This window comes from Hirundo rustica, chromosome 2, assembly GCF_015227805.2.
Source record: "Hirundo rustica isolate bHirRus1 chromosome 2, bHirRus1.pri.v3, whole genome shotgun sequence".
NCBI lineage: Eukaryota > Metazoa > Chordata > Aves > Passeriformes > Hirundinidae > Hirundo > Hirundo rustica.
In genome coordinates, this window is record NC_053451.1 from 43,876,456 (window position 1) to 43,899,838 (window position 23,383).

General features: G+C 39.1%; 1 protein-coding gene across 2 annotated transcripts in view; it reads left to right on the forward strand.

Moving 5' to 3' along the window:
* DDX10 (DEAD-box helicase 10) overlaps positions 1-23,383 on the forward strand; it is a 166,945-nt gene that overhangs the window by 112,791 nt on the left and 30,771 nt on the right. For both annotated transcript variants that reach the window (XM_040055438.2, XM_040055439.2), the window contains exon 16: positions 8,439-8,495. In XM_040055438.2, the coding sequence (XP_039911372.1) occupies positions 8,439-8,495 (57 nt within the window). The remainder of the gene's footprint in view (positions 1-8,438; positions 8,496-23,383) is intronic.

Genomic DNA, 23,383 nt, shown 5'->3' on the forward strand with positions numbered 1-23,383 from the left:
AGCCTTTGTGTAAGGACTATCATAAAATAAATAGCTTTCGGTTTCACAAAGAGAATACTGAATTCTCATTAAAATTCATTTTTGAAAATGGGAGATTGCAGACTGGTAAGGGAAGCCAAATCCCCTGGGTTTGAACTCAGGTGGTTTCATCTGCGGGTGTTTTTGATGAGGTCCGCTGCTGATCCTGGCTGCAGAACGAGCCTTCTGCACGTGTATTGCACAGAGGGCCACGCACAAGACACACTCTGGGGATGTCCACAGAGACAAGAGAGGCTGCACTCACATAAACATGCACAGCGCAGGCAGCACAAGCTTATTTCTTCTTGTTGGCTGATAAGGACTGATGTTTACCAGCAAGACTAAGAAGATTTCACTCCTTTGATCGATAAGCGCCCTCACCAATACATTAAATAGTAAAGTGGACCCTAAATATGTCTAATTTCATACCTACATCATAGGACCCTTGTGTTGTCACTGACCTTGGGTTTTTCCATGTGCTGCTCTTTCTGCTCAGTCTCGTAGTGCCTTTCAAATATTGCTCTTTCCTGTGAGGATGATGAACATAGATAACCTGTTTTCTCTTTTTCTTACCAGTTACAAAGTTCTGTGTGGACCTTCCCAAGGTTGTGCTTGTGTGGTTCCTTTAGTGTTCATCTGTCAGTGACTTAGGAGTTCACATCTTTTGCTACTGTCTGCCTTAACTGCTCATTAGGGTTAGTGCATTTCATATTCATTTTAATAATTTATTACTTTTTCTCCTTCTTGTCTTTGTCTCAGTTCTAATAGGATATCATTACATTTTTCATTCAGGGTATCCCTACCACCAGTGTATCTCATGCTGTACTGTATTCCTTGGGGTTTGCTTCCTGGTGTAATGCTGTAGCCTTTATCTCTCTCTGACCTCTGGATCCTGCCATGATCCTCGCCTCATGCTTTGGCTGAGCCTGGATGGCTAAGCTCTCAGAGTTTGGATGGCTAAGCTCTCAGAGTTTAGCACCCTAGGACTCACTCCTTCCTTTGGCAGCCCCATTCCAAATGGAACTCTAGGCTCCACCTCCCTGCTTTTGCAAGTGGTTTCTGTTGATGACAATAGATATGATTCAAACATGTTTGGTTTATAGTTTTATAAAATAGTTCTAAAAGTTGTGTATTGTAATAAATCACTGAATACCATATATCATGCTCAAGGAATGGAAAAGACTCCCCAGGGTTTTTCTTTGTTTTATAAAATAGATGTTATATAACACAGGCCATTCAGTATGGTTGAAGATAAATGCTCCCATGAAAAACAGTATTTTTAGTTTGAAATCAGTCATTAGGTTAATTCTGAGGAAAGGCTGCATCATATTTCCAAGGAAGTAATCTGAAGGGGCAAAAAAACTGCGGTGCAGGATTATGCTCTTTATTAAGTAAAGCACCTGAATAGTCCTGCACTTTGAGGTGGAATTTGTCAGATTACCATGTGTGCAGTTGGCTTAATGTGATGCTGGGTGAGGATGATAAAATTATCTCACGTAAAGGATGTGCCGGTGTAGGAGCAAAGTATAAAGGGAAGGAGGTTACTGCTGAGAGGAGCACTCAGCTGAACAGCAAAGAAAAGTATAGATGGAGAGATGTGTAAAATAAATCAGGGAGTATTACTTTGTTAGAAATCTGAGCCGTTCCATAGCTTTTATGTGGAGGCAGTGCTGCTGTTATGATCCAGATGCAGAGCTATTAAGATAAAGGGGATGGACACTGAGAAATAGGTTGACAAGCATCCTGTTTGAGCCTGAGCAGCAGCATCCCTCTGGTCTTCCTGTGGTGCCAATGGAGGCAAGGGCTTGCTTGTTTATCTTTCACTTCAACAGCTGAACGGGCTACGCTTAGAGCTTGGAGTGTCCTTGGGTGTTTTCTGAGAGTCTTGCGGCAGAATCAGAGTTCTTGACCTCATCTTATCAATGTGAAAAACAAGAAAATGAGATGAGAAGATGACATAATATTCTGTGTTAAAAGGGACCCACAAGGACTATTGAATCCCGCTCTGAAGTGAATGGCCCGTATGGCCATTGAACCCAAAACCCTGGTTCAAACCACGCCAGGCTCGAAGCAACTGGTTTGTGTACACGCTACTTGGGTGAATGCCCGGAAGGCACAGCTGTGGGTGGAGGCTGAAGCAGTTCAGGCATGACCTTATAGTGTGCCTTTACCAGCCCTAGTGGTGTAAGGGAGCTTCCATGCCAGGCTGCTGGTCCTGCTGGAGGATGTATTGGAGCAGCTGGCCAGAATGCTGACCTCTGTCTGTCAGGCTCTGTAAGGCAACCTTGCCGCCTCTGACAGGAGCTGCACCCTTTGCTTGCTGGGTGTCTGCATGAGCAGGCACAGATTCACGCGAGGCTTTTCTGCCTGCTCTCAGACCTGGTGTTTGAACTGGGTGTTTCCTTGTGGGTGGCTGCATTAAGGCAGCTCAAGTGTCTGTGACCTCTACAGATAATGAATTTTCCACTCTTAAATGGCGTCATCCCTCCAAAACCTAAAGCAGCCACAAAATGAAATGAAGGGCGTCATTGGCCATTTTCCTCTACTTTTCTCTAGAATATGTTAGCATGATTTTCAGTGTAACTTCCACTGATTTGTTGTTAAGATTTTAGTTCACAGCTTTCAATATTACTTTTAAAACAGCATTAACTGACTTCATTTATTATACAATTCTGTTGAAACTGTATTTTGAAGCAGTGTTACCTTTATCTCTTACTGTATGCGTTTGTGTACATGTAGGTTCAGTCTCACCACTCTCACAGTAAAGAATTTCTTTGTAATGTTTAATCTAAACTTAGTCTTTTTCAATTTAAAACCTTTACCCCATGTCCTGCCCAATACATGCCATCATAAAAAGTTTCTTTCCAGTTGACTTACTGGAAAGCCACTATTAGATCTCCCCAGAGCCTTCTCTTCCCCAGGCTGAGCAATCTGAACTCCCTCAGCCTTTCTTCATAGGAGAGGTGTTCCAGCCCTCAGATCATCTTCACTGCCCTCCTCTGGACTCACTCCAGCAGGTCCCTGTCCTCCCTGTGCTGGGAGCCCAGGGCTGGCTGCAGCACTGCAGCTGGGGTCTCAGCAGAGCAGAGGGGCAGAATCCCCTCCCTGGCCCTGCTGCCCACCATTGGATGCAGCCCAGGACACGTTTGGCTTTCTGGGCTGTGAGTGCACACTGACAGCTCGTGTCCAGCCTCTCATCTATATACATGTCTAAACTAACTCACTTAAAAGCTTTAGAAAAACTTTTCTATCCTTAAAAACATACTCAGTGTCTTCAGGCCTGAGTGGGAAAGGAATAGGTTTGATCTTTGTCCACTGGTTTCCTATGTTGGTTTTGTTCCAAGAATGTCCTTTTAAGGGTCAGTTTCTGCTAGCTTCTGTTTTCTTTTTTATGAGAATGCCTTTTTTCCATTGCCTCTAAGACTTTTTCATCTTTAAGATTGTCCCTGTGCTGTTTTTCATATGCCTTTGATGCCTACTCTCTGTTGCCTTAAACTGGTGATTACAATGTGTTTCAGTTTCCCTGTCTTTAAAGTAAACATCAGCTTTAATGATGAGGCTTACGTCATTATGTTTATATAGTTTGCTGCTTGAAGAGATTATTTAATAGGTTTCTAAAGCCAAACGTTGAGATTCAAAAAAAACTCGCAACAAAGCAAACACAAAACAGTAACAAATTTTTTGCCTTTTTTTTCTTGAAGGTATTAAGAATTGCTTATTTAATAACCAATGTCGTACTTAATTTCCAGATTTAAAAAAAAATATAATATTCAAAGAAATACTAATAAGTTGATTCAGTTTTATCTTTGAATTAAAAATGTTAGTTTGTTTTGGTGGTTGGAGAAATACTTGCATGTAGATGATCTTCTGGTCTCTGTAAGGAGAAATATTAAGCTAATATTTAGCTACTTAGCTTAGTTCATAAATAAATAATATGAATGTAGTAATGGCCATTGCATGTGAACAGTTCAAGCTTGGTGTGAAATCTTGGAGAAGAAAAACCTGGGAAACAAGTTTATTAAGTCGGTTTCCAAAGCACATTTGGGCTTCAAAATTTTGGTGGAAACCAGCTCTTGGCTATGGCAATGCCACTATATGGGAGTTGCTCTGAACTTTTGAGTACCTCTGTGTTTTCTGCAGCACAACTGACTGAATTTAGCTGTGTCCCACTAAAATAATGAGAGATAGTTGGATACCAAGACATGGTATCAGATTCCAGTATTGACCAACGTGTATTTGCAAATGGCAGCCAGATTCTTCCAGTCAGTGGGGTGATTTGTTCCAGAACTTGGTCCCCTGTAAAGATCTGTTGTGTGATAGAACATTACTTCAGCTGTTAAATAGAATGGGTTGGTAGCTCCGAATTATGACATCGGTATGTAAAGGCATAGTTACTAAAAATCTAGTGTTAAAATGATAGATCAAAACTTGAGGGAGTTCTTGAGTATTTAAATAAAAAGACTTCAGAGGACTCAGATGAGCATGAAATTTTTACAGGAAGTAGATTTGCCACAGGCTTTTTTAATGCTCTCAGAACTAAATATGCTGTAATATGCATTAGTTGTGTTGAGCGAAACTTTTATTTGCCTCCAGGTAAAGTAATATAAGAGGTCAGTGACATTTTAGAGAGGAAATACTGCAGCTTATCACCAGCTAGAAGAATTTATTGAGTGTAAATCTGACCGATACATAAATTCTTTGAAAGAAAGAAAGGAGACTTCTATTGTAAAAATTATTTACGCATTAAAAAAGCTGAAAGAAAAATAGAAATAGAAACAACAGAAATAAACACTATTTTTTTTTATATTGCAGTAAACCCTCTGTACAATGTAAAATGAACTCTTAAATGTAGAAAGAGGTGAGTCTAAGGAAGAGGGGATTTCCTTTAGGAGGAAAGAACTCTCAGAATTGCTGGACTTAATTATTTATAACTAAAAACTTGAGGTTTAAGCTCTCTGTTTTTGTCTTTCACATATTCCTGACCTCACTGGCTAGAGAGAGCTGCCATACTATTACTCATTATTTTTTAAGTCAAGTTGAGAACACGGAATGTAAATGTTAGGATATTTATTTAAGTGTGTTGGAGTTTTATGAATTAAAGTGGGGTATGAGTTCTTGTTTTAAAACCCAACAGTAGAAAGAGGGGGACATTAAATGTGAAACAAAGCCAGTGGCAGACTTCTTAACTTCACAGTTAAGAACAGTGAGTCGTTCTTCCATATATTAGACACGGCTTTATCCATAGTTTGGGATCCTTTTAGGCAGAGCTGTTTCTGTTGTCAGTTCTAGTGCAAAAAAGGTAAAAGATTTGCAACTCCTCTTTAAAGCCAAGTGCTTTAGTCATCTTACATGATGATGACTAAAAGTTTTCATCCTTTTGATTACTGGGGATATAGCCATCCTTTTAAAGTAGCTTTGTAAGTGTGAAGAAAAAAAAAGTTCATTTGCAGTAAATTTTAAAAGCTGATCAGGAAGGTCTCAGAGCTATATAATACTATTAATGAAAAACTAAATGAAAATAATATAATACTAGCCAGTTTGGGTTTGTGGAAATTAGATGTACAGTGAGTTGTATGTATATATTTTTATCAGAGCAGAACCTGGTTTATAAATACGTCCGTGGAATACACTGAAATTTCTACATGGCTTTTTGCTTGAGTGTTCCAATTAGTAAATTAACGTGTCACAGATTAAATGGACCAAAATCTCTGACAGTGGCCCTAAGTTAAAAAAAAGAGATTCAGCATGGATTTCTGGGGAATTTTTCTGCGTGAGAACAGTCAGGCTGTGGCACAGGCTGACCAGAGATGATGTGCACTCTCCAGCCTCAGGATTTTGAAATGGTTGGACGAGGCTCTGTGCAGCGTAACCTCACCTCAGAGCTGAATCTTCTGTGAGCAGGAGGTTCTGAGACCAGAGACCTCCTGATGTTCTTTCCAGTTGGAATGATCCTGTGACCCTGTGAATGCCCAGTGTTGTTTGGGGTGTTTTGGTGTGAAGCAGCAAAAGAAGGCCTGATTTTAGGACGTTGGCTTCTGAAATGCACTCCTAACTACAGCTCAGTGCCAACGTACACGCACTCTGCAAAATCTGCTTTTGTTTTTTGACAGAGATCCAAACCCTCTCTCTCCCCTGCTTGGGGAAAAAAAGCAGGTCTTGACGGCATCTCCTCGTGATTGCTTCTCTGTCTTGTTTTTCTCTTGTGCTCATTATTTCAGCCTCTGGACTTATTAACATTAGAAATTTTTGTGTCTTCACCATTCTTTAGAGACTAAAGTATATAATGCTGTCTCTGTACACCTCTTCTGTGTCATTATGTCAATCTCCTGCTTTCATAGCTGTCTTCTCAGTGCTCTGTTATAAATCCCTTGAGCAGGAACTTTGCTGCTGTATTTGCTGTAGCTGTAGTTAAAACACTGACATTTCATACACCATAGAATTTTTCTCTCAGAATTTTTCTATCCAAAATTTTCTAGACTGTCCAAGTCAAAAGCTGCTTTGTAGCATATGGTGTATTACTTTCTAGCTCTGTTCTCTCTTTTTTTGAGGGGTAAAATTTGAATATTACCACAGTTTTAGCAGAAAAATGAGAGCACCCTAATGGTTACCCCGAAGAGTGAAGAATGTTCAGCTAAGCCTTTTAAAGTGGAGGAAATGGAAAATCTAAGTAAATAATTAGAAAAGCATCAGTAAAAGTGATCAGAAACTTTAATAAATTTGACTTGAGAGAGAAGGAATCGTAACATGGATGACCATGTTATGACCATGATGCATAGGTCTACTTCGTTGGAGGAACTGCATGCAAACCAGACAGTACTTGGTCTTGGTGGCTTTTGTTGTCCCACATGATACACTTGTGGCCTTAAATGTATTTTTTTTTTTAAATTTTAATACTTTAACATATCTGAAATAATAAGACAGCTGTGTTGTCTCTGTCTGCAGTGGGGTTGGTGTTGGGTTTTTTGTTGTTGTTTTGTTTTTTGTCTGTTTTTTTCCACAGCATGCATTAAAGGCCCTGGCATGTAACTGAGCGTATTGAGTTGTCTGAGTCAGACAGCTTTGCACAAAGCAATGGGGAATTGTTTCATTTTGAAAGAAGTTGACTTACGCAGATAGGGACTTTGAAAATAAGCTAACACTTCTGTAGTTTGGGCAATTGGGAGGATAGAAAATGGCATGTTCCAGATAAATGTCTCAAAAGCCCCTGAATTTAGACACCAAATTTGAAAATCTTGGTGGCTTTGTTGTCCTTTCCCATGTCCACAGTCAAACGCTGCTTTTCCAAGCAACTTTGTGTGATACCTACCGATACATTTTGGCAGCATCGTGATGAAATGGCACCAGGGCTGCTGAAGCTGAGCTTTCTCCTTACTCCCATGAGTGAGCTGATGTATAACTGCTCTTCAGCCTTTTCTCTCTGTTGAAGCGCTGACCCTGGACTGATGTTAATGTCTCCTTTATGTGGATGCAACTCTAAATGTGCTGATGCCAGGATGGCCTATATTGCTCAGAGAAACTGAGTTGTATTTCAGAAACATTTTTATGCCAGCATAAAAGAGTTTCAATACCAATGTCATCAGCATCATTAAGTCAAGAAGAGGGAGTCGTGTGCTTTTCTAGAGGATGTGCTCTCACCTGGGTTTCTGTCCTTTCCTCATGAAACAAAGAATTTAAAGGATGTTCAATTGCAAGGACTTGACAGTATAAATTAGAGATAATACTTTAGTTGGTGTAAGAATAAACAAAACAAGCAGCAATAAATGTCATTTGATTTAAATATCTTGGGCACTTCTGTATGCTGACAGACCTAGCAGGCAACTTTGGATGAGTTTTATCCCTGCATTTAGGTCATTTTCTTGTAGCAGAATCTTTTTGGTTAAGAGAACTTCGTTACAGTTTCTGAATTGATGCAATTACTAAGCAAATGCTTTTGTAAAGTGTTTGTTGGTAATGGAGATATGAAAGGAAAAAGATGTTTTAGCTTTCACTCCCCAGTTACTTTAGCAATACCGAAGTTAGGAAAATTTTCATTTCAGTTTAAGTGGATTTGATTTTAAGTCACTGAGAAATAAGTAAAATTGGATCTCTTAATACTGTTTTAACTACCTTATTTTACAGACTAATACTAACTCTGTTAAATTATTCAGCTGCATTATTCCTTTAATAATAGTAAGTCTTGATAAAATATGAGCTTCAATCATTCTTGTAGTTTTATGATTTTCTTTAAGAGCAAGAAGAATGAATAGTATCTTGTTCAGACCTTTCATTTACTGTTTTCAATAACATGTAGGGTGAATACCAATCTAACATGTATGCATTTAAACTATCTAGATGGCTCAACATTAATCTTAAAATATTTTAAAAAATCCAAAAAACTATGCAGGAGTTTGCTTTAAAACTGTACATCTTGTTTATTTCAGGAAAAGAGGCTAAAAGAAAAAGCAGCAAGGAGAGAAGCCAGGAATAAGAATGCACAGGTAAGGGTTTCTCTTGTTTTGATTAAGCTACTGGTTGAGGTTTGAAATGATTTTTAGATTGTTTCTTTCTTTAATAAACAGTGTTGTGATTAATGGCTCTTTAAAGGCATTTTCTGTTTGCTTGTCTTTTTTTACTCCCTTGCTCTGATATGGTTGTAATAAGTTCATGTAGAAGGATTCTGAGAAAGCATGAATATATATCTTTGTGTGTGTTTAAATACGTAAAATGTATGGAAGCGTTTTGGAATTTCAGCCTTTTCATTATGTCTAATAGGTGAGTTGCAATTTCAGCTGAAGTACTGATGCCATTTTTTTTCTCTGAATACTTGAGTCATGTTTCTAATTTGCAGGCAGTGAGATTATTTTTTTGTGTGTCAGATCTCTCTTCGACCTTCTTTGGCTGAACTTTTTTTAAATAGCAAGTATTTACATTGAAGTTCATTCTCTCCCCTCATTACCCCAAACAAAACCTTTGTTACCCTTTTCTTCATTTGTATTCTACTAATTTCCTAGAGGCTGTTCTAGTTTTTCATGTTGTTTGGTTTGCGATAAACAGAGGCCTCATTCAGCTGCAGTGATTTTCTGGAATATTTTCTGGGAAGGACACAGCGATGTGTGTCATTTCTCACACTGCATCTACTTTTGCTACACGTGAATAGTTGCAGTTTCTTCTTGGCAGCTGGCAAATATCTTACTCCCTTGAGAAAATCAATAATGTTCTTTGTCTGATTTTTGCAAGCTGGCTGTGCTCTGGGAGGCTTAAGTATAGGAAGATGCTTCATTGTGTTGCTCTGAAGTGGAAAGTAATTACAGTTTCAGATGAAAAGCCTAGTTACACTAAGTTTTAAGTACGATTCTGCCTTCAAAGATGGCAAGCTATGAGAGCTGTTGGCATCATGACTCCCCAATCAAGCAATAGAAATTTTCTGCCTGTAATTGAATGTATAAAGATGCATACTTTTTAAAGTATTTAGCAAGCATTTTAGGAAAATTATGGAATGAATAATTAACAAACATCTTAATAAAGAGAGAAAACATTGATCAAATCAGGCTGTATCACATTTATGAATACTGCTTGTTAATTTTGCCTCATTTTAAGGAATAAAATGTTATTCATCAGCTGTGGAAATAAATCCATTTTTTTTGAAATGAACTGCTTGCTGATGTATATCTACTATCCTGTTCTTGTCCAAGATGAGTCTGTCAATGGCATTGGAAAATGAATGAAGTTGATCCCTGTTGAGGAATTTTTTTTGGGGGGGGGGGGGGGCGTTGTGTGTCTGTGGGCATGGTATAGGTTAAATGTGAATCCTTAGCCCCAAGCCCACAATTTTATGCACCTCTTCCTCTCTTCTGTGCAGCACTTGCACTTGGAAAGCTGATTTACTGGTGCTGGTCTGGTGTGAGATTGGCACATGCTCTCTCTCCTTGAGGGTACCAGCTGTACAAACCTGCTATTGCTTTGACTTCATTTTATTCCTGAATCACTTAGCTCACTCGCTGCAAGAAGGTGCAAGCCTCAGGAGCTGACATGTCTCCTTGATGAAAATTGTTGGGCTTTTTCTGTTGTTTAGAGGCTATTCTTGCCAGAACTCTGTGCAGCCAAGTCCTGTCATTTTCAGTGTGCCTCATTTCAGGGAAAATGCTTCCACTGGGAAAGGCTGCCAGCTTGGACCTGGGCTGTTCACGCCTGGAAGTGGAAGGGAGCAGTAGACAGTAGATAAAGGTGCCAGCTTCTGTCTGCTGGGTGTCTGAGGAATTAATTAAAACACTGCCTGCTTCACGGGATCTTAGACGTGAAGCCATAGTAGTCAAAGCTCTCCATGGTCTGTGTGGGATATGACTCAGGCAGCTCCTACAAGATACCCAGGGGAATAAAGAGGAAACAGTAAAACACAGACAGAAACTATTGGAACATAAACCAGTTTAGAAAATATATGCTCCCTAAATCAAGAGTTCAAAAAATGTTAACATTTTTACTAGTGCTTTTGTGATACAGCTTGTGACCCACTTACTCTGCCATACATTACTCCTTTGGTAATTAATAACGTTTTCTTGAAAGGGAAAGAAATAAGAAGAGCCAAAAAAGTAGAAAAGCTATGTTTAGCCATGTTAATGCAGTTTAGCAGCTGGAGAAAAGGACTAGATAACAATTATGACTAGCCAGTCACTTCAGAGCAGCTGTGGTCATAATTTGTTTTCCACATCTATGTATCTGCTTTATCCCCTTGTTTGCTTTATTAACTGGCTCCCTCAGGTTACAAACTCCTTGCGTTACAAAGTATTATTTTGCTGTCTTTCACTAGTACACAGCTCACCCTCTCTGACATGACCAGAAGAGAAATTTACTTGCCCATTCTTAGTATTAAATAATAATTCTTTGTGAGTTTAGAAAAAAAACAAACAACCAAAACCCACACGAAAAATCACAGGAGAGGAGGACGTCCTCCCTTTTCCTCTGCTGCTGCAGGAGCAATTGCAGGGAAGATTTTGCTCAGCCTTTGTCATGCTGGGACAGGCCAGGCTTGCTGCAACTGGAATTGACTAACCAAATTCTGGCACGCTCTGCTGAGTGTGCCTGAGCAGGAGATTAGATGAGTAGGTAGCTGCAGTGTTATTGACTCCACCTTGGATAAATCTCCATGCAATAAATGAACTGAGTAAGAAGTGAAGACTCTTAAAGGATGCTTTGGAGAAAGTTTTTCTACGTATTTATGACCATTAATTAAATTTTCATGCAGAAGGCTGTCAAAACAGAGAGAAGAAGTCTTCTCATATATTCTTACTGAAGAAAAACTGGAAATTCAGGGGGTTGGTGTTTTTTAACTGTCTTGCATTTTATGAGAATTTGATGTGATATGTACAAATGCGTTGTTTTAAGATGAAAGAAGCACATACTTGGTCCTCACCCAGTACTGATTAAATTATAATCCTCAAACCCTCCCAACAAATTTTGATACTGCTTACTTGATACTACTTACTGGAGAAAATTAGGCAAGTAGTAGTCTTTCGAGCAAGAAGTAAAGCACTGGGCAGCAGCAGCAGTGACAGCTGCCCTGGGGCCATCCCCTGGCCCCAAGCAGGACATCCCTGTGCTCATGGCTTTCCACTTTTTCTTCTAGAATCTACTCATACTGAATTCTTAATCTCCATAAAGGACTTGCAGATTTCAACCAGTATTTAAAGGTCCTTGCTCTCCTAGCAACTGTTAGCTGCAATGAAGCTAAACAGGACTGTATTTCTCCTTTAGTGATTTTAGTCTTTTGCTACCCTGATGCCCTAGAGCACTACTGTTGTGTTGAGAATTATGAAAGAGAGGACGATTTTGATTTCTTTTAAAGAAAATTGGTTTTGTAGGAAAAGAATTTTCTGGGAGCGGCTAAATAGGTCTGTGCTTAAAGCAGGGGGAGCAGAGCAGGAGTCAGGAGAAGGTGCTGTTCCCTGGCCAGCACTGGTGTGCTCGGTGATCCTCAGCTATCAGCTCCCAACATCATGCAAGAAGTGATAACTAGTGATAACTAGTTCCTAAAAGAAGGCATTGATTGCTGTCTGCTAGAAATAATTTGGACACCGTCTATAAGCAGTGTCAGGAGATAAAACTTGCTCAGTCATGACAGTTTGGTGCATCGATTCAGATTTTGGCAGTCCTATAGGAGTTACACCATGCTGGTGTCTAAAGCAAAACAGAAACCTGAAAAAGCTCTGACTAGCAGAGCAAAAGCTGTTTATCCAAGGTCCATAAGAAAAATGTAGCCTGCTGAAAACTTAGAGAAATCCATCTTGAACACACATTTCTTAATGAGATTTTTTTTTTTTTTTTTGTATTTTCACTGGACAAAATTGAGGATGGGGATTCTTATCCAGCTGGAAAACTGACTTGTGGTAGAAATCCAAGAGCTTGATTGTCAGGGGTGCTTTTTCTCGGGAATGAATGCTTGCTGAATAATTGTAGAACATTAAAAGATCAACAGGAACAGCAGGATAATAAATATGTTTTAGATTCTCTCTTCCCTTTCTCTCCTGTTCTCTCCCTAATATGTTTTGCTGTTCCCACAGGAATTAGTGCTTGCACATTAGATTTTACAAAATACATACTGTATATATAATATAAGATTTTTCAGGGTCACAATGAATCTTTCTCCTGTTATGAAAGGATTTATGCGAGCACATGTACAAAATTCATGTGGGTGAGCAGGGGGCACATAATTTTAGATATAGCAGATTCAGGCATTGATACCTGCCTATATCACATCACTGCAAGCTGTAATGCTCAATATAGCATTCTCTTTTCTGTGCCTCTTACCATACTCTGTTGAGATTTTTAACCAGAAAAATACTTAAACCCACCATTTTAATTTCCAGCACCCCCAAGAGAATCTGAGATACACTTGCCAAATGTCGCTCAGGAAATCTTTGCACCATGTGGGGAAATTTAAACAGGAAAGGGGAAGTCAAATCCCTTGGGTAGGTGTGGCCGATCATCCACTCATAGAATTACACACTTCAGAATATTGTGAAAATTCTTCATCCGTTGTGGATAATTCCTGTAGTTACTGGGTTTATATTACCTCTGCTTCAGCTGTGAATTTCCCTTTTCTTGGGATCTATCCCATGGCTTGTACTTAGGTTGGAGACACTGGATTCACAGTGAAAGTGAACAGTAATTTCAGTGTGGAAAAGAGGTTTACAGGAGTGAAGGAGGAATTTGGTCTGTGTCTCCTGTGAATCCAGATTCCCAAATCCCCTTGATCATTGGGATCACTGAGTATTCTTGTGAAAATCTCAAGGGATGCCTGATAGCTGGTGGTTAGTGCATTGTTCTGGATCACTTCTCATGAGCCTCTCATGGGTGGTGTTTAGGAAGCATTGCTTTAGTTCCCTGTGATTTCTGGAGCTGGAGCAGGGTTTCAGGGCCAGATTATTCTGATGGTCTGGAGAATGCTGAGACTGTGGAGTTGTTCTTAAGGAGGAGAAAGTTGTGCTGGTGTAGCCTCAGGACAGGCTATGTCATGTCACTGCTGTTTGACAGTCACTGCAAAGGACTTAAAATTATTCTTCATGAATAATTATTTTTGATTCTGAAAACCACAAAGAACAGCAGAAAAAAATGAGGTAATGTTAGTCTACAAAGACTTCCAGTATGTTTAGTGTGGGGAGCTTATCACTGAAATTACCATGTCATTTTGATCCCTTTTAATAAATCAAACTTCTTAAAACAATCTCATTAACCTTAGTTAAGAGGTTAGTTCAGTTCTGTTCACTCTTGCTTTCTGTAAGCATATCCAAAAGCTGTAAGTAGCTTTATTTATTCAATGAAAGGTTTGAGTGTTTTGAATTTCCTTGAGAAGCTCTATGAATAAACAGAGTAATTTGGGATATCAACCTCTTAACCTACTAATTTCGTAATTTCATTTCAAAGTCAAGTCATGAAATGGAAAATGAATTCCTGATTCTGAACTACTTGTATGCTGAAACATTTTTTAAAATCAAAGTATTCTACAATATTTCAAGTTAATATTTGAAAATTGGTATTATATACCTGTATGGAAATATTATCTGTATTTTGCTTTTTGAAAATGAGATATTGATTCCAGTTAATATCATTAAATCGCTTTAAGTAAAGCTGTAATAAGTCCTGTCTTTTCTGCAATTAAGAATTTATATAATTAAACCAATATTTTGGTGTTGTGACCCTGAACAAGTTACAAGTAAGGATTCTGATGGATTGATTTGCCAGTTACCCACGCTTCTGTAAACCTTTTCATTGCAGCCAACAGCACACTGAGGATTTCAAACATATTTATCAGATTGACCATTTCAACTAATTGACAGTCTACGATGTCTATAGCAATTGAATTTTGCGAGTATAATGTTCACAACTGTTATTTTTAATCATATGTGGTATGTGATGAGAGTTTCCTGCTCTATATGCCAAAAGCTGATGTTTTACATGTCACTGAGGGGATTTCTTCTTAGGCCTGGCACAGAAGCATGGTAGTGGGACTGTGGACCTTGCAAATACTCTTATTCCCAGGAGGTCTGCTGGAGTGAGGTGGATGCACAGAAGATCAACACAAGTGCATCTCGGTTACCGTGTCTGATAGACCTATACCTTATTCCTTGTTTTGTCTTTACGTGCACATTTATGGTGAAGAGAGGAAGCTTCTTTTTTCTTCAAACTTCTGGGACAGATATATATAGATATATATATAGGTGGTTGGTGTTGTGGTTTTTTTTTCTTTCCCTTCTAATATTGGTGGGTTTCAGTTCTAGGAGAGCTTTTGATGAAAAAGGTAATATGGATTTTTAAGAATGGAATAACAGGATTTCTGGCATGTTAGGGAGCACAAAGGTTATTGTCTTACTTGATTGTAAATGATTGCTTAAAATTTACAGTGCAATACTGATGAAATTTCTCCAGTACACTCCAGGAATATTACACTGTTTAATTTGTTGGTCTTGTGGAAACATTTTGTTTTTAAAATGTCTCTGTAAGTTTGATAGCATTCAAACCAGGATTTTGGAGACAACTGCTGCTGAGCTTCAGAGCTTTTGATGTGTTAAAGACTACACAACTTTATTTATTTCAGAATCAACAATATTTTGGCATTTTGGGGGGAAAAAAAGCTTTCAGGTTTTCTTTTTCAAAATTTAGGCTATGAAAATTGCAAACTGAATAAGTATGCCTTTCACTCTTCCTCATGACTTATGTGGATTTGTAATCATTTATTTGTATCATAAAGTTATTAATAAGTCTTGGTAGTTGTAGAATTGAGGAATGTTTTGGCGCTATTTCCCCCAAGCTCTTGGATGGGGCTCAGCAAAGAACTGAGTGTTTGAGTCGCTGCTTCAGATCCATCCCTCTCTAGAGCAAAGGAGGTATATATTACTCTGCTTCATTTTTACTCTTCTCCTGTCCCCGTGGATATTAGCAGCAGGATTCCACCATCAAGTTCTTGCCTGCATAGGGCAGTGTGGTGAAGCACAGGAAAAGCAATTCAAGAGCTCTGCTAGTCTTGCACAGTGGCATCATTTTTTCCTGGCATCCAAAATTTCTTGTTCAGTTTTTTCACTGATTTAAAACCCTCCTCGGCAGTCTCTGTGTGGAGCATGGAAGATTGCTTTGCCCCTCCCTGACTCTGGCCAAGGAATAAGAGGCAATAGACAGTGCTGGAGCAGCAGATCCACCAGTATGAAAAGAAGAAAAAAAATAAAGCTGCTCTAAAATGTTATAAACCTTTCTTTGAGCATTTTCATCTTAGTAAATAGAACACTTTATGAAATTAATTTTAATGATACTTCATTTGTTTTTCTGCTTTATGTTACTCATTAATTGTGTTTGGTAACCAGTATTTAAAATTTTTCTCCCTCTAAAGCACAGAATTTAATGCTCTTACTCCAAGCTCATTTGCTGTGTTCCATACATGTGTGGAGCAGCAAGCTGTTGTTTATTAGTGTGGAGTTCTTCTTGCCTTTGGCTCACCACAGTCCTTTGATTCCACAATCAACAGAGTACGGAAGAAGTTGCTGGGAACTGAACTTCTGGAGATCTTCATGCTCTATTCCACCTTTGCTCTTAATCCTGAGGAAGTGGGAAACTCCAGTGAAGGCAGACATAATGACCTTAGGCTTACAGCAGCTTTCACACAGAGCTTTGATTTAGGAAGTGGGTATTCTCTATGAATTGAGAGGTCTTTTCCTTCTCTGTTGTGAAAAGCCAGGTGTATTCACATTCCTCAATTCAATCCATATAAATATTGTGCAGATGGTTGCATTTCACAAGTAAGCTGTATCAGATTGCTCAAACTTGTTTATTTTGTACCTTGGTTTGTTCTGGTAGCACTCTGAGCTGCTTTGTGGCTTTTCTTATGCGTTTGAAACTTTATTAGATTATGGACTTCAGATGTTAGAGTTCTACTTCGCATATCTCAGATGTGAACTTAGGAATGAGTTAATTGGCCGATGAACAGGGGTAATCTTTCAGATGTTTTTTGATGGCGTCCTCATGCAGCAAGAAGTGGTATTTAGTTTTAAATTAAGCAGTTCTGTTTTCTCAGAATCTCCCCATGTTTATATTTTGGAAATGTGTTGGTTGCAGTATTGTGCATAGTATGCTATAGCAGTTGTAATTGCTACTAGTGATGAAAATTGATTTGCGCAATCAGAAAACCATTATCTGCCTTCTGACTGATAATGTTGCAGTTACCAACATCTTAAAATTCTTCTGATGGCTGTTTTTTCAGAATGTTTTCATGGGGTCATGTAGCCACCAGAATTCCAGTTGCTTTATGCTGAATCTTATGTGAGTGTTAAAAGAGAAAGAAAAAGCTCTTGGTGGTTCTCTCAAATATATTTTTTTCCAGAGTTTTTAAATATTTAGTGTTTCATCTGTCCTCCCTTGCCAAATATACTAGATCAAGAGTAGTGCAATATCCCTTGTTTTACCACAGTGTGCTGAGATTTTAATAAATTTTCTCTTCTTTCTATCAGCTGCATTGATAAACCAAGCAGTTTGTTAGTAAAAAATGCCAAGCTAGTAACTAACACGTGGGTATTAAACACCTCATGGGAACTCTGGTAAGCCCATACTTCCCCCAGTTGGAGCTCTATCTTGTATATGGAGTCCATTAGGACCTGGGTCTTTCTGTGTTGGTTCCCTCAATGTTTCTTTTCTTTAAGGCCTAATGTTTACTTTCACTCTTTTTTTTTTTGTTTTGTTTTTCCCTCTAGTATTTCATGAAATTTTTTGTGGACTTACAGGTTTCTTATCTCCTGCTGTTTCCTTATCGTGTTTTCTGTTTCTTTTGAAGGAGCTAAATCCAAGCTGCTGTTGCTTCTATTTGGTTACTTTCTGCTGTGGGGAAACCAAGAGTAGAAGCAAAGGGGAATAACAGGAAGAAAGATAATAGCATCATCTAGTAGCAAAGCCTTAGGAAATGTGCTCAGTATTTTTAGAGAAGCTTTGAGGGGTTTTTTTGTTTGTTTGGTTGGTTTTCTTCATACTGTAAGGTCTCATATTTTTCTGACATTCCTTCAAATGAATATATACTGGTAATATTTTGCTGGGCTGTTGCTAGGATTCAAGTTTTAAAAGATGCCTCTGTCAAAATGGAGGTGCAAATGAGACTATATTCCCAAGTCAAGAATATAGATTTTATTTAACAGTAAATATGAGGTACAGGGAGGAGTGGGGGGGTGAAGGGAAAGAGATAAGTAGAAAGAGAGTCACCACCCTGTGGGTCCTGCAGCATCCTGCTGGCTCTTTTTCTTCTGGTCTTCTCTGTGGTGGGGGTCCTGGAGTGTTGTTATGGAGGCACCGCTTTTATAGTGTCCAGGTCCCAGGTTTGCACAGAGTGTAGATGTGTTCCTACAGCTGGAGCTGCATGTGTATAAGGAATTGCTTCCTTTCTAGCAGTTGCCATGGTGGGAATTTTGGTAGGTTGACAACTGATCCTTCCTCATACTTAAGGAAAATACTTACAAATAAGTAAAAATTTCTTATAAGCAGTTTTGCAAAGCACACAGTTACTACTGATATTAAGGTAAGTTGAGCATATGTCAGTAAGCCAGTCAGCAGCACGTGATAGGATTAGACCTGGTTTATACAAGTATATTACTCTCCTCTCTTCAATCTTTTTGGACTATCTGCCAAGGCTTTGAAATTTTCAGCAACAAAAATTCTGGGTGGACAATGGAAGGTGATTGATTAATTACAGTCACAGTAAACATACATTTACATGATGTACATGAGCAGCTATTTAAGGTGAAAGCTCATGAAGATCATTGTTTCATAGTAAATGGCAGTCTCAGTCCATTTTCTTTGCTAATTCATATGTTGTTTAAAATGCTAAAAGTTATTAGCATTTTTAATTTCCCATCACCAAATATTCTAGCAGATTATGTATCTATAAAAGTAGTACTAAGGGTCATTATAACTATTCAAGGTATTTGCTAACTTAGAGATATGCATAGAATTTGTGAAATACATCCTTCGTGGGTACCTGTGCAGCATAACTGTAAGAATAAAATCAAAGCTTTCTGTTTATGAATTAATTTAACTCATAGCCAACCAAATCAGAGTAGGATAATGAGAAAATTAAAACATCTTTAAACATTTTCTCCCCACCCCCCACAACTTCCTGAGTTTAACTTCAATCCCAAGTTCTCTACCCCAAGCAGGATGAGTGGGCTGTTAATGTGGCTGTGGTTCATCATGCATTGACTCTGCTGCTCCTTCCTCCTTAGCAGAATGACTCCTCACATTCTTCCCTTGGTCCACCGTGGATTTCCCACCAGAAGAGACAGTCCTCCATGGACTTCTCCAGCGCGAGTTCCTCCCCCAAGCTGCAGTTCCTCACAAAGTGCTCCAGCGTGGGTCCTTTCCACAGGGTGCAGTCCCTCAGGAGCAGGATGCTGTAGTGTGGATCCCCCACGGAGTCACAAGTCCTGCCAGCAAACCTGCTCAAGGTGGGCTCCTCTCTCCATGGGACCACAGGTCCTGATGTCATGGTTGAGAGAGGAAGCTTCAGACAAAGTTCATTAAAGAAGCTATCCCACTGAGTCACAAGGTGCTGGGCAGAAACCCCTTCCATTCTGAGAGAAGCCTTAGTGAGGCTGGATCTGGGATTATCTCCATATCTCAGGTGTGAACTTTAGAATGAGTTAATTGGCTGATGAGCAGGGGTGATTTGTCTGTGCTTTAAGTAACTTTGTCCTACGGGATTATAGATGGCAAATCAGATATATTTGTGTAAAATGAATTATTTATTATGAGAAATGATTAGATAAAAGATTTTAATCAGAATTATTTACTACACAGTATAAAGGCTAAAACTATTAGTACCATTTAGTATAGTATATGCTCTGTGTCAAAGCAATCATCTTAAAGCTAACAAAAAGAAACAGTTTTTAGAGATTGATATAACTCGCCATATCAACAGTTGTGGGCAGATCTCTCACTCAGCCTCGAGGAGTATCTCTGAAGGGACATTCCCACCTCAAAAAAGGGAACTTCATACACACACTACAAGAAGGAGTATGTTTAAAGAACCTAATGTGTGAAAGTAGACTGGACTGTTGCAGTGTAGAGTGATTGATTGCCAGCATATGTCTTCAGGTCTTAGGGATTTACCTGCCAAGTCTTTGGCTCACTATTAGGGTTTAACTTGGGGGTTGCTGAGACAGACTGGTTTTAGTATAATTCAATACCAAACCCAGCACGATAGCCCCTCTCAGCCCACCACTGATAGCTTGCAAAACAGGGCATTGTTTGAGTTGTTTGACCTCGTTCCAAGGGCGAAGAGCCCTGCTACATCTGCCAGGAGCCTACTGGAGTGTGGACTTCCCAAAGGTTTACAGGCTCCTTCAGGCATCCATCTGCTGTGACCTGGTGTTCTCCACAGGCTACAGGTGGATTTCTGCTCCCCCATGGGGCTCCATGGGCTGCAGGTGAACTCACCACAGTCTGCACCATGGAGGAATGGAGGAAAATCTCTTCTCCAGTATCAGGGCGCTTCCTCCCCATCCTTATGCACTCAGTGTCTGCAGGGCTGTTTCTCTTGCATTTTTGCACTCCTCTTCAGCTGCAGCTGTGCAGTTTTTCTTCCTTCCTTTTACTATGTTCTCCCAGAGGCACTGCCACCATTGCTGAGGGGCTTGCATTTGTCCAGTGGTGGATTGGTCTTGGAGCTGGCTGGCATTGGCTCTGTTGAACAGGGGGGAGCTTCTCCTGGCTTCTCTCAGAAGCCCCCTTTGTAGCTTCCCCCACTACCAAAACCTTGTCATGCAAACCCAAGACAGGGCCCCAGATGACAGATGTAAAGCAAAGAGAGAGCTAAAATTAGAAGAGGTAAAAATAGAGGTTGGGAAGCGCTCTGATTGGTCTTACAAGCTTACATTTATGCTGAGTTCTGGCAGTTAGGTTTGCTATATTTGTTAGGTCAGACTGTGGCTCAGACAGAGTTCACAGAAAAGCAAAAGGTGTCATGCTGAAAAACATTCATTTAAAATTTGTTTTGAAGTCTATAAAAAACTGACGTGTGTTTAAAATTGGTTGATGCGGCCAGGCTGTTCAGATTTGACCTGTGACAGAAGGACCAGATCACTGTTTCAGCCTCAAGAGAGGAAGACAAATTATTTATTGACTTTGAAAGTAGATTACTTAGAAGCTTATCAGAAGTATTCAACTGTATGATGCAGTTGGTGAAAGGACTTTTGATGTTGTAGTATTGCATCACAAAAAGGAATTTTCTAGTGAGTGTGTTTGTGGGGAGAATTCCATCCAGTTCCCTCTGTTGCCAGTAAATGTGGTTTGTCTGTACCATGACAGAAAGACAGGTCCTTTATTTGATTTCCCTTTTTGAGAGTTGCCGTGCGGACATAGGTGAGGAGTGAGCTTGGGGCCGTACTTTGCAGGATGCTGACTCCTCTCTATGGACCTGTTTATTCATTAAAAGCTAGACAGCCATTGCTCTCCTGAGACTGGGTTGCTCTGACTGCCCTGGGTAGTCAGTGAGGGATCATTGTGAGTTCCTGCTATAGTTCATTCTGAACTGTTTTTTAATGCCAATGCCAATGATACTGAAAAAATTCAGAAAACACCTAAATGCAGATAAAGAGCAAGAGATTAGCGCACGTATCTGATTCAACAACTAAAATATGAATTCTTTTAATTTGATCTGCTTTAAAATGAGTTGACATACTTAATTCATTACTACAAATCTATGAGATTAGTTTTTCAGGTGCTAAAGAAAATCTCCTGTATCATTTGTTCTGAAAGGCATTTGAAAGACAATTCTCTATGTAATTCATTAGGCATTGCATTTCAAACCCATTCTTCAGCTGAAAATGTTTTCGGATTTTTATAGATTCTGTAATTTTACAAATTGCTAACTGCATTTGAGTGTCAGACACTGAGTGAATTAAACTCCTAGAAGGCTTCTTGGTAGGAACATAAAAGAGCATTAAAAAGATTAATACAGCCTGCTTATATAGAAGTGCTTGGGTTTTTTTGGTTTTTTTTTCTGTCACTAAGAGCATTCAGAGTAGCATCAAAGTATTCTAGACTTCTGGAAAGATATCCCTTTGTAAAACTGCCTAAAAGATGTATAAATATCACTGCACCTGTTAAAATAATATTAGATACATAAATTACTATATAATCCAAGGCTTTGATCTGTTTCAATAAGCAGGTATTGATGTAAGGATCATTTTGTGGCCATCTGAGACCTGTATTATTCTAGAGGCTTGCCGTGTTAAAATCTATGACTATAAAGATGGATTTCTCTGTTAAAGGATTCTGTTTCTGATTTTTAGCTTTTTAGCGAGAGGAATCAGAAAAATCCTCTTCAGTTCTGGTTCTCAATGGCCAGAACAAAGAGAATGGCTGACTCAGTAGCCCATTGTTCACTTATGGATAATATCTAGTGAAGTCTTTTACCAATTTTAGAGCAGGTAAGTCCCTCTGAAGAAAAGAGATAGGACAAAATGACTTCACAAGTGGGCAGGGGTGCCTCTGGCTGGGGTAGAAGATAAGCAGCTTTGGTCTGAATGGAGCTGCTGAAGCATTTCTGATCGACAAGGAGAAAGTAGGAGAGTGATTCACTTAATCCTTGTTGATGTTCTCTTTTAGTAGCTTCCAGAGAGAAGCAAAGTACCGTGTAAGCTTTCTAGCCAGCTTGGGTTGTTGTATTGAGTTTTAGTTCCTTCTTTAATCTGGTCCAGTGCCTCCTACTGATCATGCTGTTTGCTGTCTCATTTTAAACCTGAAGTTAAAATATTAATAATAGTATTAATAAAATGCCACTTCTCATAAATGCTACACTTTTGCTGTGTGTGAGACATGCTGCCATAGTCTTCTGGTTTCATGTATTCTGTGTGTCTGCTGGCTACAGCCTGAGCATCAGAGTTGCAGGAGGGAGAGCAAGCTATTTCTTCAGTAGGTAGTGGCAGTAAGATTTTCCCTGGTTGCTGAAGTCATGGAATGAAAGAATGGTTTGGGTTGGAAGGGACCTTAAAAATCACTTGGTTCTAACTCTATTGCCATAGGCAGAGATACCTTCCACTAGACCAGATTGCTCAGAGCCCCATCCAACCTTGCCTTGAACACTTCCAGCTATGGGGAATGCACAACTTCTCTATGAAGCATCTTCTAGTAAGTCTGGAAGTATTCCAAAAAAGGAGAGTATTTTTTTTAATTATGTGTGCTACTGGAGAACGATGATTTGGCCATAGTGAAAAATCTTATGTTGTACATAAATTGTTCTGCAGTTCTATAATTTTTTTTTTAGTATAAATCAAGTAGTCCTCAAAGTAAATTGCAGCTATTTTCATTATTATCTCCAGAATATGCACAAGCGATTACTTTCAAACATCCAGAGAGAAATTGAAATTTTCAAGTTTGGCTTTTTTGTTTGTTTTTATTCTGCTTTGTGGTGATGTTGAGTAGGACTTGTGCTTTGTCCCTCTGAATACTGATGTCTAAAATTACTTTTGGCTGCAAGATGCTTAGTGTGTTTGAAGTTGTCTAATATAGTACTGCTCTCAGACACTTCTAGCTCAAGTGTTTTTCAGATATTTGAGTAACAAGCTCAATACTAGAATGAAATAATGTCATAAACATTATTAAAAAGAATGAGCTAATTGCCCTGATATTTTTGCCCTGATGTATTTCACTGTAAAAGAAAACCACACAGCAGGTTCTTTCTAGAACCTTTTACTCTCTTCCTGACTCTCAATTGGTAGCTTGAAACATCAGGTAGATTTATAGTTGCTGGAGCTATTCATCTGTTACCCTCACCATTCAGTGGAAATATTTTCAGTCTGTTTTTGCTTTTAGGCAGCTCTAAAATGCTGAAGATGTCAGCACAGAAGTCTCTTTGCCCATCAAC